This window comes from Bos javanicus, chromosome 21 (genome assembly GCF_032452875.1).
Source record: "Bos javanicus breed banteng chromosome 21, ARS-OSU_banteng_1.0, whole genome shotgun sequence".
Taxonomy (NCBI): Eukaryota; Metazoa; Chordata; class Mammalia; order Artiodactyla; family Bovidae; genus Bos; species Bos javanicus.
In genome coordinates this window covers 18,436,445-18,453,411 of record NC_083888.1, presented here as the reverse complement: position 1 = coordinate 18,453,411, position 16,967 = coordinate 18,436,445, and the positions used below count along the sequence as shown (strand labels likewise).

Genomic DNA, 16,967 nt, shown 5'->3' with positions numbered 1-16,967 from the left:
AAAATGCTAACCAAGGCCCTGGGAGCCACATCCCTCTGTCCTGGTCCTGTGTCCCCTCGCCCTGGGGGACAGTGTGCCCTGGTCCTCTGTCTTCAGCGTTCATTTTTTTTGACGAGGTCATTTGAGACAACGCTCTTTCCTGGCTCTGTAATGTTCTTCGTAAAGTGAATGCAGGTATTTAATGGGCTTCTGCCTGTTGAACGATGAATGGAAAGGTTGGTGAGTAATCTCCGGCTGGCTCCCCCCGTCGTCAGCCCACTTCTTGTACGATTCTTTCGAAGCAGTCTTTCCAAATAGGTGGGAGGGCTGAGGTCACAGCTTTGCTTCCTCCTGGCTGACAGACTTTAATTAGGTTGCTAAATTAGCCGAGATGGTAGCAGTCCTTCTCTCTCTCTGCACAGATCCTGGTTCTGGGGAGGTCTCTGGACTTGATTTTCTTATTTCATTGGTTTCTTTTTTTTTGTCTCTCAGGGGAGAGGGATTCTCATGTAGAGGCTTCCCCCAAATCATTTTAACTTCCACTTTATGGATTCTGTCGTGAACCAGACACTTTGCTATAGGAGCATTATAGACATTATAACAAGAGCCAGTATGGTGTGTGTGTGTGTGTGTGTGTGTGTGTGTGTGTGTGTGTGTGTACCAAGACCCTGGGCTAAACTCTTCATATGAATTATCTCATATAATCTTCCCAAGAATTCAGAAAGGAAGGTATTGGTGTTCATTCCAGTTCACAGGTGAGGACATCGAGGCTCTGGACTGAAATAACTTTCCCAAGTTCCGAAACCTGCAGGGAGGAGGAAACAGGGTTCAAACCCGATTTTTGGTCACCCAGAGCAGCTCATGGACCCACAGCACGCAGACATCACCTGAGAATTTATTAGAGATACCTTCTCAGACCCAATTGAGTCAGGACCCGTGCGATGCCCAGAGGACTCCTGTGCTCAGTGCTTATAGCCGGTTATGCCTGAATCCTGGGTATTAAAGACTACTGGCTCTGGTTTCCCGGTTTCCAGCCAAGGCAGATATGATTTAGAGAGCTTCAGGGCTAATCAGTTAAAGCCGAGATTCGATTCTGGGTAAGACTCAAATCACTGCGTGTTGCCCATTTTTACAGCCAAGGTAAGATGCTGGAGCTCGTCTGGCCCCGCCGTGGCCTCCGAGGCGGAGCTCCCTGCACTGGACCCCTGTTTTCCCCAGACCCCTGAGCCTCCAAGGAGAGAACGAGCACCCGAGACTGACCTGGCTGCTCTCCTCTGTCCCTTCCCGCAGACGTGCAGCACATTAAAAGGAGAGACATCGTGCTGAAGCGAGAGCTGGGCGAGGGAGCCTTTGGAAAGGTCTTCCTGGCCGAATGCTACAACCTCAGCCCCACCAAGGACAAGATGCTCGTGGCTGTGAAGGTAATGCTCAGAGGCATGTGGGCCCCAGGAAGGAAGAGGGGTGTGGCTGTCGGCCATCGGGGTGGGAAAGAGAGGCTCGCTCCATTCTGGAAGATGGTATCAATGAACATTATCAGATGCAATCAAAATGGTATAAACTAATGTAATCAGATGCACTTGCTCCAAGGTTCATGAAGTTTCCTCTGGACCCTTTGGCTTCAGAGGTCACGAACTGTGACACACAACGGAGGGCTGTGCCTGAGGTGTAGCTGGAGGGATAAGCGATGCCCATGATGGACCCTGGTTTTATTCTGGAGGCTCTGGGCTCACCCCTGTCCCCTTCTCAGGGACTTTACAGGTTGTCCTGTCCCTGCCCAGAAAGTCATCTGATCATTTCTCCCGAGTACAGTTGCATGAGGGGTGGGTTGCTCATGGAGGTCCCGAGAGCCACTGCTCACAGCAGCAAACTTCACAGGGAATAGGAGGTGGGCTGGTGGAGGGGTCAGGTGCTGAGCCTAGGAAGGAGAGTGGGTGAGGTTGGAAGACATGCTCAGCTACCTCCATGGGATCCAGGTTCAGCCCCCAGGGGACAGCATGCCTGAGGGCTACTGTCTCCTGGCAGCTGCTTACTTAGGTCCAGGAACCACAGGGGTTTTGTGTTGCTGAGGTAGCTGAGCAGATTTGCAGCTGGAGCCGAACAGCCTGGGGCAATAGGCAAAAGACTTTGCTACTGCTAGTTACCCTCCCCCACACTTGCTACAGGTTCTGTCAGTCTGTGTTGGACAAATCTTTGAACCTGATTGACACAGGCAAGAATCAAGTAGCCTCCCTGAGGCACCCGCAGATCTGGGGAGCCTTGCTCTGGAGCATGGAGTGGGCTCTGCAAGGGTGGGTGTGGTGAGCAGGCCTCTGAGGCTGGAGTGAATTCTGCTCCATGGACAGAGGACTGGGAGCTGAGATACCCTCCCCACGAGGACTCTTGCCAGGGCCTCGAAAAGTCCCTCTTTAACACTGAGGGCTCTGACTGAGCCACTCTCTTGATGGAAGCTGAATGTTTCTGTGGCTTTGGGGATCTCTGTCTGCTGTGTCTGCAGAGGGTAAGTGCCCTCGGTAGATGCAGAGAGTGATGTGTGGGCTACAGACATAGAATGGGAATCAGAGGCCTGGGTGGGCATCTAGCCATCACTGATTAGCAGTGTGACCTTGATGTTTAATCTCTTTGAGCCTCAGTTTCATTATCTGTATAATCAGTTCAGTTTAGTTGTTCGGTTGTGTCTGACTCTTTGCAACCCCATGGACTGCAGCATGCCAGGCCTCCCTGTCCATCACCAACTCCTGGAGCTGCTCAAACTCATGTCCATCGAGTCGGTGATGCCATCCAACCATCTCATCCTCTGTCGTCCCCTTCTCCTCCTGCCTTCAGTCTTTCCCAGCATCAGGGTTTTTTCTAATGATTCAGTTCTTTGTATTAGGTGGTCAAAGTATCGGAGCTTCAGTTTCAGCATCAGTCCTTCCAATGAATACTTGGGCTTGATTAATAGGTGATATAATAGCTCTTCTTTACAATTTTTGTGATTAAATTATATGACATGGAAAATGTTTCATATACTGCTTGGGCTATAGTAAATGTTAGGAATGAGTCATTGCTATTTGTTTTTGTCAACATCATTATACTTTGTTTTTAAGTTTCTTTTGTTCATTTTGTTGTTTAGTCTCTAGGTCATATCTGACTCTTTCATTATCCTATGGACTGTAGCCCTTCAGGCTCTTCTGCCATGAGATTTTCCAGGCTAGAATGCTGGAGTGGGTTTCCATTTCCTCTTCCAGGGAATCTTCCCAACCCAGGGATCAAACCCACATCTTTTGCATTCGGGCGGATTCTTTAGCACTGAGCCACCGGGGAAGCCCTTTGTTCGTTTACTTATTTATTATTTATTTTTTGACTATGCTGAAGGTGAGATTTTAGTTCCCTGACCAGGGATGGAAAACTGAGCCTCATGCAGTGGAAGTGCAGAGTTCTAACCATTGGACCACCAGGGAAGTCCCAACATCATTATTCTTGATGTTGATAGTAGCCTAGTGTGCTTAGACATGTGACATATGATCTGCCAAGCTTACATTGACCATCTGGAATAGGGGTTGTTGAACTTCTTCTCTAAAAGCCAGATAGTAAAAGTTGTAGGCTTTGAGGACTGTAGGCACTTCCTTACAGCTACTCAATTCTGCCCATGTAATGGGAAAGCAGCCTAAACCATACATAAATAAATGGGGGTGGTGGCTGTCTTCCAATGCATTTTTATTTTTTATAAGAGTGGATATTGCCTGTCGACCTCTGCTCTAGAAAATAAATAAGGAACTAGCGTATTGTCCCATAAAAGGCTAATGCCTATTATTGCTGGCTCTCTTACGAATAAACTTGCTAAGTGTGTCTCCATAGACGTGGGGTGGTCAGAGGAGCAAGGGTGTCTTTAAACTGCTTGGACCAGGAGTGTGGACTTGTACCTACACTTAGAATCTACCCTGCCCTAAAATTTTTAATTTATAGGATGACACTCCTCTACTGGGTGTTCCAGCATCCGTCTGGGGACTGGTGGATGAAACTGAACAATTTTGTGCTTAGAGCAGGAAATGAAATGATGTCGTCAACCCTGGGAAGCATTTCCCACTGAGTGTTGTGGTGTTAAAAGGGCAGTGCCCAGACTGGGTAATGCAGAAAATGTGTTTCTGTTTTCACCCTTTTAAAACGGTTTCCTTTCCTCCTTGGGTCTGGGAACCTTGAGGACATGAATGTTCTGGGATTTTATGCCATTTGCCACCTGATGGAGCCGCCCAGCGCCCAGCCCCTGGAGAAGACACTCATTTTCTCTGGAGAACAGCCAGGAAATGGTGCTTCCTGCTTCTCATCCTCTCTAGATTTTACTCCTTTCTTCAGACTCCTTCCCATTGAATCTGTTCTCAGGTTGAGGCAGAGTAATTGTGGACTTCCCGAGAACACATCCAAGAATAACCCCAAATTAAGTTTTTCCACAATTGTGGTTTTTAAAGCGAGATTTTTTTTTTTTTTTTGCCCAGCAATTGCTATGGTGGAAACAAAGAACAGAAACCCCAGTCTCTGTTCTGAAGACTGTTGGGGAGACAACAAGGGAATACTCATGAAAGAAACAGAGAGCAGAACGAAGCAGTGTGATTTGTATGTGTGTGTGCTGTAAGAGTGACATTAGAAGCGTTTTAAATTTTTGATATTTTAAAATAGGTGGTGCCACCCTTAAATAGTTATTTGACAAGCAATAGACTTGCTCAAAAGAGTTTCCTCTGACAAATAGCTGATAAAAATATGAGAAAGGTGTCCAGCATTATTCATCATCAGAAAAATGCAAATTGACCCAGAAGGATATACCGTGGTACGTGAAGCAGAATGGCTAAGCAGCAGTGACCAGACAAAGTGCTGACAAGGATATGGAGCAATTACAAACTTCATACTCTGGCGAAGGTATAGAGTAGTCTGTTTTGAGAAACAGTTTGGTATTGTATAACATTACCATCTGTGGGACCCAGCGTTTGCACTCTAGGTCTAGACCTGACAGGTTATCTATCTGTCTATCCATATAACTTACATGTGTCTGTCATCTATATCTGTTAATCTGCCTCACCTGTACCTATCTATCTGTCTATCTAACGTATGCATCTGTCTAATCTGTTTATCTAGTCTCTCTACCTACCTACCTATGTATATATCTATCGTCTATATCTGTTGATCTCTCTGTCTCACCTCTATCTATCTAATTGCCTATTTATCTATGGAGAGATATGTTTAAGAATGTTCATAACCACTCTTTATAGCAGCCCAAAGCTGGAAACAACCCCAGTGTCCATCAGTAGCAGCACGGACAAATAAATGTGGTATATTCTTTCAGTGGGAAACTCTTCAACAAGGAAAATGAATGAACTACAGCTACATGCAACAGCTTGGAAGAATCTCAAAATCAATGTTGAATGAAAAAAGACAGATACAGAAATATATTATATATGCATAGATACATGTGTGATTTCACTTATTTAAAATTAAAAAAAATAAGTAAAACTAAGCTCTAGTGTCTAGGGATATATGCAGTTCTTCACATGTAATAAAATGTGTTTCAGTATATTAATAAAATTTGAAATTGAAATATCTCCACTCTAATAAAAGAAAAAGGAAACGGAAAGTAGCAAAACCCCTGGACTGGAAAAGATGATGTGAAGTGACTCTGAAGGTGTTGGGAAGTGTTGAGAACTGTGAATGTTCTGGCCATCTAGATCCTTCCCTCCTATCCAACTCACAGCCCCACTGACACCCAGAGCTGGGAGTGAACACGAGACGTGGTGTACATAGACGGGAGACTGGAAAAGGGAATGTCTTCAGATTTGGTGGGGGCGAAGAAGGAGATCGAAAGGGAAAACTCCAGCTCTTCTCATTGCACTATGATGCTACAGGAAGGGACTAGCCAGCCACCTGCCTGGCTTCAGGGACTCCTTGGCAACCCCATCTCCCTAAACTAACAGTTGGCAGCAGCAAGGAACCCCTGCTCCCTCACATGCCCCTGGCTGGTGAGTGACCCATCATGAAGTTTGCCAGCTTTGAAGAAGATGCTGAGAGGCACACGAGAGTCTCTGAACTGATTTTTCTTTTCAAGATTCCTCTCTTGGCATCTCTTTCCCAATTGCGTCAACCCCTGGGGACCTGGGCCACTTGCAGCTCTGGACTCCAGTTGCCAAAACAGACCCCTTGCCAATTATACAGGAACTTCAGGTTTGATCTGGGAGAGCTGGAAAGCCCATCCTAAAGGTGGAGAAAGAACTGGCAGAAGAAGAGGTGCAGGAAGACTAAGAGAGACAGCAGTTGCTTTGTGCCCCATCTCCCAAATGTGTAACTCCTATCTGCCCTGCAGTGTAGGGCGCCCGCCTTAGGGATGCTGGCTGGCACTGCTCGAGAGCTGAGAACGGAAATATCCAATGGCTGCCAATGGCGTCTGGACTGTGAGACAGAATGATTTACAGAGATGGAGAGTGGCCATTTGGCTGGCCCCAAATTTGATCTGCTTTTCCCTCTCGTAAATCCAGGGTTCACATAAATCTTCGTATTCTCCCATCCCACCCATGCTGGGTTCCTTTTCTTCCCCTCTTCTTATGCTTCATGAAAATAAATAAATCACTGGCAGTCATCCTATACATACCCACACCCCAGCTCATGCAGCGGGTCACTAAGAGAGGTTTCCTGTCACCATGACCCTCTGCCTTCTTCTGTACCAAAAAAGCTTTGCACACATCTTTGTTCTGGTTGGATGTGAACCCAAGGCAACTGATGCCTTTATTATCAGGTAGCTTTTCTGAGAAGGCAGCCAGAGGTGAAGCAGAAAGCACAGGAGATAAGAGCTAGTAAAAATCAGCAATGGACCAGGGGCCCTCCCACTTCCCTTTGACCTTGGCCCGCCCTAAGCCTGGCATCCTTTATTCTGCTGGCAGCCCACACTCTTCACCTTTCCTGACCCTCTCCTCTGCCCTTTCACATCTTTTAATTTCTGTGCCCACCATTCCCCTGGGGAACCTGCCCATTGACTTAATTGATCTGATAAATTAACTCAAGCAGGTAAGCTGGACAGGAATGTATCCTGGACTTCATGCTCAAGCTATTACTTCTCGAATGATCTTTGGCAAATCACTTCCCTGTTCTGGACCTCAGTTTTCTCACCTATAAAATGGGAAAGCTGTATGAAGTGGCTTCCAACACTGTGGTCAACATTAAGATCATGTATTCCAACAGATTTTTGGTGAAAACTCCAAGTGTTGAAAGAAGGGTGGTGCTTGTTGACACTGGAGTGGGCCTTGATCGCTGGCTGAGAGACCATGGCCCTAGAGGCATTGCCATTGAACTTTGAGACATCAAAGAAGCCCAGCACCAAGAGATTACTGTGGTCTAGTTAAACTCTTAGCCTCTGTCATTTAAGATGTGTGAATGTGTGCTGATCCCCAACAGGATGGAGCATCAGTTTTTCCGACACCAGAAGTGAGCAGGTGGAAACCAGTGATGCTATTATCTAGGGCCCTTTTAAAGCTGTGAGTCCATCATCTCTAATGTATGCTAATGACTGATGGAGGTTTGGTGGGCCCCCTCGATACAATTTTCACACATTCACATTCCTGCAGCGCTGTAAGCCAAGGTACCTCCGTGGATTTCAGCTAACGGGGGTTGCCGTGGCAAGAAAAAGATGTCTGGCTAGGGAGGATTTTCAATAGTAGCATCATCTATGGAGGAACTTAGTTGGCCTAAATAACCAGAAAAGGCCAGAAACTGGCAGAGGGAATGAAAACCAATCTCCTGTTAGATTCTCACTGCCCTGAAAAATGACATGTGAAGTGCACACCCATTCCTTCATTGCCTCATGTCCTGTCTCTTGGGGTTACTAAACTTTGTCAATTGAAGCAAGTGGATTTTTGGCTCCATTTGCCTTCTGATCTCATGGGGAGGGGAAGGAAGGCTGAAGCCATATGTGAACACACCTGCCCAGGCGGCTCCTCCTGCAGGAATGACCCTCCCCATCACAGTTCATCATTCGCCACGGCCAGTGTGGCTGCACCCCCAGGGCAGTGCCCCATTCAGGGTCCCTCGCATGTGCTCTGGTCTCACCCTTCCCTTCTGGTCTTAGAAAGCCTCTGTTCACTGACAAACTTTTTTTTAACTCTTTACTGAGTTTGTTCCAACATTGCTTCTATTTTATGTTTTGTTTTTTTTGGCCACGAGGTATGTGGGATCCTAAGTCCCCAACCAGGGATCGAACCTATGTCCCCTGCATTGGAAGGTGAAGTCTTAACCACAGGACCACCAGGGAAGTCCCTGAGTAACCCTTTTGAGCATTGCTCTTCCATTTATCTTCCTGGGTCCCAGGGCAAGGGGCCTGGTCTAGTGCTTCTCCTGAATACTGGATTCTCCAAAAGGGGCCGAGGTGTGACATTTCCATGGCCACCAGCTGCCCACCATCCCATCCTACCCTGGGATTTAACGGGGTAGGCCAGGTCTGCCCCAGGCCCTAGTCCTGGCTGGGTCCTGGGGCTTCTGCCCATTGAATGCCATTCCCACAGCTGTAGTCCCCCTTACCCCCCAATTCTTCCATCTACAAGGAGAATGAAAACGCCTTTATAGAAGCCAAAGTGTTCATGTGCGTGCATGTGTGCTAAGTTGCTTCAGTTGTGTCCGACTCTTTATGACCCCACAGACTGTAGCCCACCAGGCTCCTCTGTCCATGGGATTCTCCAGGCAAGACTACTGGAGTGGGTTGCCATGCCCTCCTCCAGGGGATCCTCACCAGGATCTGTCTGCCTCACCAGGGATCGACCCACATCTCTTATGTCTCCTGCATTGGCAGGAGGGTTCTTTACTGCTAGCACCAACTGGGAAGCCCTGTTGTTTCTCTACAAATATTCACCTCTTCACAATCTAAAATCAAGGAGTAGAAAGAGTAAGGAAACTTAATTATGTTGTCAGCCTGATTTCGGATGGGCTGTGGGTATAGGCTCGGAGAAGGCAATGGCACCCCACTCCAGGACTCTTGCCTAGAAAATCCCATGGACAGAGGAGCCTGGTAGGCTGTAGTTCATGGGGTCACTAGAGTCGGATACGACTGAGCAACTTCACTTTCCCTTTTCACTTTCATGCATTGGAGAAGGAAATGGCAACCCACGCCAGTGTTCTTGCCTGGAGAATCCCAGGGATGGGAAGCCTGGTGGGCTGCCATCTATGGGGTCGCACAGAGTTGGACACGACTGAAGCGACGCAGCAGCAGCAGCAGCAGCAGTGGGTATAGGCTAATTTGCAAAGTTAAAACAATTGGGGGCAGTGGTTTCCCCACTGTTTTAATTGTGAGACCATTTCTTCGAGGAACTCTTAGGGGATGGGGGTTGTCAGGTATCCCACCTCCCAGCTCCCCCCCTCCTCTGTCATTCACACTAATCTCAGAGGAAGGCTAGGGCTTCCTAGCTGGCAGATGTGACATAGATACCAGAAAGTTGGCTTTTGTTTCTATAAGGTTCACAGCGCTGAAGGAAGCACGAGTCAGGCCTGGCTTTTGTGACTTAGTCTGATGGTCTTTAAAGCTCAATTAAGATCTTACTTGTTGGGGATCAGCATTGTGTTTGGGATGGGCACCAGCTTTCTTCCCAGGAAGGAAATAGACAAGCCCCTGCCCTCTAGTTGCTAATAACCAATGTCCCATGCTGTTTCCAGGCCCTGAAGGACCCCACCCTGGCAGCCCGGAAGGATTTCCAGAGGGAAGCCGAGCTGCTCACCAACTTGCAGCATGAGCACATCGTCAAGTTCTACGGGGTGTGTGGGGACGGGGACCCCCTCATCATGGTCTTTGAGTACATGAAGCATGGAGACCTGAACAAGTTCCTCAGGTATGCCAGGACGGCCACCCCCTCCTGTCATTCCCATTGCACCCCTAGGGTTCTCTCTGGAGCCAGAAGTCCCGTTGCTCCTCCGAACACTTCAGTCTGGGGATTAGAAATGAGAAGCAACCTTTCATTCTTCTACATTACCTCCTGAGCAATTGGATGCGGGCCTTTGCCCCTGATTTCTCAGGAGGGAAGTTGAGGATGCTATGAAAAGTAACCTGCGGATTACTTTCAGGTAACCTGCATTCCAGGTCTGGAATGGCTCCAAGGAGGGAGCCCAGAGGGACTGCCAGTGTGTAACTTCCAACTTTAAGATTCTAAAGGGCCAGTTTTCCCCCTGATGTTCTGAATAGCTTTCTGACCTTATGTCTTATGTTCTCACTTGCAAAGTGAGGCTAGTCCCTACCACACCTCCTGAAAGCCTCCTTGTCAGAGACTTTTTGATGATGAATAAGAAAGGACAAGGTTACAAACTCATGGGGAGACAGATGGTTGAAAAAAAGGGCAGATTTTCCCCCAGATAAATTTAGAACTGTGCTATCCAGTACAGTAGCCATATATGGCTATTTAAATTTAAATCTACAATGACTAAATTTAAGTAAAATGTAAAAATTCCTCTGTCTCTCCAGCCACACTTCAAATACTCAGTAGCCACATGTGACTAGTGGCTACCATATTGGACAGTGTGGTACAGAGCATTTCCATTAATAGAAAGTCCTGTTGGCTGGCACTGTTCTATAAGGATTGGATTTTTTTTTTTGTAAAAAGGGTTTCCCCAAGCCTAGAGCAAGATCATCTGGATTTTGAGAGGCTCTTGATAGAGCTTCTAAGAGACTGGAACCCCAGCCAGAAGTGCTGGATAGAGTTACAAGTAGGGGTTGGAAATCTACCTTCCCCAGAGAAGATAGCATCTCACCAATAGAGCAGAGATAGCATTTCTCTGCCTCCCACACCTGCTGTCTCCAATTACTGCCCAGATGTGGAGGTAGCAAGCATGTGTGAGAGTGTGTACAATCCAGGGTCTCATAAAACATATTGAACACTCAGGCCCTGGATGCTTTTAGGGTGTGGTCTTTGCATAGCCAACTTTTGGGTTCTAATGCTGAGAATGAGATTTCCAGAGCTCATGTGTGGGTTATGGTAAACTCTAGCACACTCCCCTAAACCTGATGAGTATCTCCTTGAAGTAGGACATTCAAATGAGTACTGTGCTTTGAAGAGGAAATGGAAAGGTAAATACCAGGTTTCCAAAACTGGCCCTAGAGGATTTGAAAGTATCTGTAGGATGTTCTAAACCTCCTAAACTTGATTTCACGGTGAAACTTACTCATTTCCTGAAGAACTGAGTCCTTAGCATGAGACAGACTTGGGTTCATATCCTGGATGTGTCTTAGTGATGTAACCTAGAACAAGTTATTAACTCTTAATTCTCTCCTGGAAAACAAGACCATTCATAACTGCTTCATATGTTTGTTGTTATGAGTATTCAATGAGTATATTTGTGTAAAGCCTGGACAAGTGTTCAACCAATGGTAGCTATGATTAAAATTACTGCAATATTATTTTATCAGAACTGTGAACCATAATAGTTTCTAAAACAAACAGCATCTTTTCTCAGTACTTGAGATCTTCCTCTTCTTGTGCTTCCATTCTTCTGAAGTCAAGGGATATGTTCCGTTTTTCCATCAAACCCTCCCCACTGATTCAATGGTAGACCTAAGCAACCCCACCGGCAAGGCTCAAGAGAGGTCCTGAGTACTGCTCTATGTCCCTGTCATGCCTACTCTACAGGAAGAGGAAGAAAAAGAGCATAGAAGGTCCTTCCTGCTCTCGCATCTCCCAGTTGATGGGTTTTAGGGAATCCAGTGCATTCTTCCAATAAACTGGAATGGAGCTTGTCTGCTGGTCCATCTTCCTTGTGAGCTAATGCAGTTGGTCTCCTCTAGAGGCACGAGGGAGGCAGTGCCCACAGGAGATAATAAAATGAATGTGTTTATATTTAACGGTGCCTTTCAGTGGAAATTGGAGAAGCGATAAAACAGGCCAAGGCTTCTCTGTACAGTTGGGCTCCTTGGCTCACAACTTCATAAATAAAGGCCTGGGCGTGGTTACGACTCACTGGGCTTCCTGGAGAAAAGATGAATACTAAAATGACTGATATGACAGGGCAAGGTGTTTGGATAACAAATCTGGGCCATGATTTGGGATGCAGTGGGTGCTGTGGCTCCCAGGTCTTTGCCTAGGGTCCCAGGCTCTCTTCATCCTGTCCTGCCATCCACAGAAATTGCCCAGTCCTAGGCAGGGGAGTGGGGAGGTTAGCAGTGTGGACTGAAGATAGTGCTGCTACCCACAGCGTGGACTGTATCACTACTGGAAGCATCATTACTGAGAGCTTGCAGGAAATGCACCTGAAAGAGCTCCACCTAGAACCAGAATCGTAGGCGGCGGGGCTCAGGAATCTCTTTAACGAGCCGTCTGAAAGCTTAACGTTTAAAACTCTGCTCCATAGTCACGTGTCACCCATGTGGCTGCTGCGAGACTTTGGCCAGATGAGGTACCTCAGTTTCCTTATCTCAAAGTTGGGGGGGGGATGATTAAGGGAATTAGTACATTACAGATACATAAAGCTGTGCACGGAACATAGTCAGGGTTATGTAGGTGTTAATTATCGTTTTATTAATTACTCTATAGTAGACATGAAGGAACTGGGAAGCCCCTGGATGGCAGTAAAATATCCAAAAGAGTACGTTCACTCCTTGATTCATTAAAATGAGTCTGCTGTCTTCTTAGATGGGAATCTTAATTGTATATTTCACCCTAATCAGGCTTACATAATAGAGTTTGGGGTAGATAGAAATAGGCCGCAAGGAGGCTGAGAAAAGAGATTTCATTCATCTCTGTGGTGCATTCCAGAGCCAAGGGAATCAAGAAGGCATTTCTCCTTGATCTGAACTCTCTCTGCTCCCTCCCTTCTCCTCCTACCCCCATCCCTACAGGGCCCATGGGCCAGATGCGATGATCCTTGTGGATGGGCAACCGCGCCAGGCGAAAGGCGAGCTGGGGCTCTCCCAGATGCTCCACATCGCCAGTCAGATCGCCTCTGGCATGGTGTACCTGGCCTCCCAGCACTTCGTGCACCGGGACCTCGCCACCAGGAACTGCCTGGTTGGAGCCAACCTGCTGGTGAAGATCGGAGACTTTGGCATGTCCAGAGACGTCTACAGCACCGATTACTACAGGGTAAGGGGGCCTCCCCCGATGCAGCATCCATGGCTCAGCTAGCACCTTGCTCACATGTCTCCGTCATTGTCCATTAACCCTGTTACTCTGGAGCACACGCATACACTCCTGTGCCCAGGTAGACACTTGATGCTTATCTTTTGGCCACGCCTGCATCTCTACATACCTGTCAATTTTTCTCTTGATAGCTTACTCATCCCTTCCACCTGGATAGAAATACGCGACTATATCCTTACATTGCAATGACATATGCACTGTGTTCTTACGTCCATCAGTACTCATTCTTCATGAAAACAGATACCAATATATACATATATATACACATATATGTATATATGTGTCCCCCAATGCACACATGGACAAGCTCAACTTGATGCTACATTTTAACATCTTTCAATGCAGTTCCCTACCCGGCCTCACCCACAGCACATTATTGTTCTTTAACATTACTGGTGACCATATAGGCTCATTTGCAAAGATAGATCTCAATGAGAAGGCAGAACCCAACATAAAGGATCAAAATGGTTAGTGTGTTGCTGAGCAGAATTATCCAAATGGTATAAGAAAGATGAGTGAAGGAAGTAGGTTCTCATCGCCAACTTTGGAGACAGTTGCAAATGGGCCTTAGGGGAAGCTGTTTGATGGTGAAAGGAAACACCACATTCAACTTTACTTCAATACACTTTTCTACTTTATATTAATAGGTATCTTACTTTGCACCCCCCACATTTTCCCCCTTAATATTTGAGAATCTTCTTCCCATGGATCATGGAGTGATTCTGACAGTGTTATTATTGCCAGGGAAAGGGCAAGTGGGCATGCATGGCATTTTTTTCCCCCAAGGAGAAATATGGGTGCAACCTGTATACAGAGATACAATAACTTCTGTATATTGATTAGAGAGGCAGATGCTTCAAGTACATGGGAGATTTACTTTAGGGACTTTGAATGGATGAGGAGTTTGGATGGTGTATAAGGAGAAGGTGGTGCAATGTTTTGGAGGTCGAGAGACAAGGCAGCAATTTCCCTCATCTTCTTTGTATGGAATGAATGATCATATTGTGAATCAAAGGACCCAGCTTTTTGGCCTGAGCAAGGTGGGTCAGGAGCTGGGAGTTTGGGATTGGCATCTGCAAATCAACTCTGTCTGGATGCTTATGATGGCTTTGCCTAAAAAACATTGCCCAGACATTATAATGGATCACTCAAGACACTTTATCTGATTTCTTTTTAACTTTTAATTTTGCATTGGGGCATAACCAATGAACAATGTTGTGAGTTTCAGGTGGACAGCAAAGGGACTCAGCCATATGTGTACATGTATCCATCCTCCCCCAAACTCCCCTCCCATCCAGGCTGCAACATAACATTGAGCGGAGTTCCCTATGCTATACAGTAGGTCCTTGTTGATTATCCATTTCAAATATAGCAGTGAAGACACTAATTTAGCCATAACCTGGGGAAAAATGGAATATTTGAGAAACTCCTTTTGTGCCTAAAAATTGACATGTTCACGTTATAACTGAAAGATGGCAGATGATATACAATCATGAGGATATAAAGCAAAGTAGATCGAACAGTAGGGAAGGTAGAATGTCAGCAGAAAGCTACCTTTTGCTGACAGAAGAAACCCTTCTTGTGTCTAGCCACCTGCCCAGTCTTAGCATCCCTAGATTTGGAAAAAGAAGCATGATGTAGTGGTAGGCACAGACTGATGGGCAGGGCAGACCTGCCAGGAAATATCAAAGTGGAGTCTTTCTTTAGCATCTGGACCAATTTTTTTCCAGTTGTTTCCAAGAGAAGCATTGGTGTGGTTACCAAGGGACCATGGGTCATAGATTTCGTGAGTCTAGCTGGAGCTGGCACCATTTAATTGCCTCTGCACTCTGTGTAATGGGGTTTGCTGGCCTGTCTGGCTGAGCTCAGATTTATGTTGGTGTTGATAAAAGCTAGGGATGGATCATTGTTTTTCTGTGTGAGGCGGATTTTGATTAGACCAATCTTGGGATCTTGGGAAACAGTATCTGAAGAGCATGTGTGCAACCTCAGCTTTCAAACTTGCTTTAAGAAATGCACTTAATATTTCTCTGTTCTGATTTAAAAGAGAGAGAGAAAGAAAGAAAAGATCCCATCTCCAAACGATCTTGCTTTGCCCTGGCTTAAACAGTTGTGAACTATCTCTCTTTACTCCTGGGAGAGTTACAAGAAGTAAATCTATCTCACTTCTGTGGGCTCTAGGGGAGGTTGGAATTCAAGGAAGGGAGTGAGATGGGAAACTGTTCTTATACTAGGCAGCCACAGTTCCCTTTTCACGAGGGCTAAGCCAGGTAAGCAGAGGCCAGCTGGCTTGAAAATGGATGGTCCCAAAGAAATATGAAATTTAAAAAAAGGAGAGCTATTGCAATCAAAGGTCTTCCTCAGTGGTTCCTGTGGGCTAAGGCACTTCAGTTGTGTCCAATTCTTTGAGACCCTGTGGAGCGTAGCCCTCCAGGCTCCTCTGTCTATGGGATTTTCCAGACAAGAATACTGGAATGGGTTGCCATCCCCTTCTCCAGGGTATCTTCCCAACCCAGGGATCAAACCCACATCTCTTATGTCTCCTGCATTGGCAGGCAGATTCTTTACCACTAAAGCTACCTGACAAAGAATCTGCTGGCAATTCAGGAGACTTGGGTTCTATCCCTGGGTTGGGAAGATCCCTTAGAGGAGGAAATGGTGACCCATTCCAGTGTTCTTGCCTAGGAAATCCCATGGACAGAGGAACCTGGTGGGCTACAGTCATGGGGTCCTAAAAGAATCAGACACGACTTAGTGACTAAATAACAACATTGCAGTCAAAACACAGCTCTCCATTAGAGAGCTACATACTCCACTGGTGGTGGGTAGATATTATACTCTCCGTATTCAAAGATCAGCTTGTCATTTCTTCATGTTCAGATGCTCACAATGCTTTAATATGAACACAGCCCCACTCCCACTTCTGTAAAACAAAAGACTTGCCTGAGGTCACATCAGTAATAAACTAGGAAGTCTTATTATTCATACTGGATGACATCGAGGTGACAAAGGAGTTCTGTATTGGGTGCAATCTTACCTGTGTTCACAACCTAACACGGCCATTAACCGCCATGGAACGTCAATGTGTTTTGCTGAAACCTTTATGTAATCGTCCCATTTTTCAAATGAGGACAAACATGGTCTCTCAGTTGAGTTGTTTTTGATGTTCAGCAAGTTAATATGCATAAAGAGCCTGGAATACACTTCTAACTGAAGAAATTATTGTTTGTTTTCCTTAGTTCCCATCACACCCAAGGCAGGAGAACCTCAGGGATAATCTTACTTCCAGGTGTAAGTTTTGGGTCAGAGATAAGGCCCTCCTGACCACTGGAAATTAAACTGGGATAGCACAGCTTCCCTGAAGGAGCAGATCTTTATGTTGACCACGTAGGGAAAATTTCCCTGCCGAGGTTTCAACTTAACCAGAAATCCTGGGTCATCAGTATTTGCCTGTTCTTCTGGTCAGTGTTTATAGGGTCCTGCTCATGAATCTTAGAGCCAAGCTCATGTTCAGGTGATTTATGAAAGATTTTTGTTTGTTTGTTTGTTTGGTACACCAGCTGAGACTCCAGGGGAAGGTGGTGATTTATTAGATAGCAAGAACACTGAAGGACTTTCTCTGCAAGCGGACAGTCAGGACAGGTTTGCACCTCTGGGCTACCGTACGTTACTGAAATCTATTGGGTCTAGGAGTTTGCTGGTTTCTGGTGCCTAACACAGCTTCATGCATGTGTGCTGAGTCGTGTCCTACTGTTTGTGACCCCATGGGCTGCAGCCCACCAGGCTCCTCTGTCCATGGGATTCTCCAGGCAAGAATACTGGAGTGGGTTGCCATTCCGTTCTACAGGGGATCTTCCTGACCCAGGG

General features: G+C 46.3%; 1 protein-coding gene across 10 annotated transcripts in view; it reads left to right on the top strand.

The window, feature by feature from the left end:
- Positions 1-16,967, top strand: part of NTRK3 (neurotrophic receptor tyrosine kinase 3) — a 421,771-nt gene that overhangs the window by 360,151 nt on the left and 44,653 nt on the right. For all 10 annotated transcript variants that reach the window (XM_061394344.1, XM_061394343.1, XM_061394345.1 and 7 more), the window contains 3 exons: positions 1,270-1,400; positions 9,634-9,806; positions 12,800-13,043. In XM_061394344.1, coding sequence (XP_061250328.1) covers positions 1,270-1,400; positions 9,634-9,806; positions 12,800-13,043 — 548 coding nt within the window. The remainder of the gene's footprint in view (positions 1-1,269; positions 1,401-9,633; positions 9,807-12,799; positions 13,044-16,967) is intronic.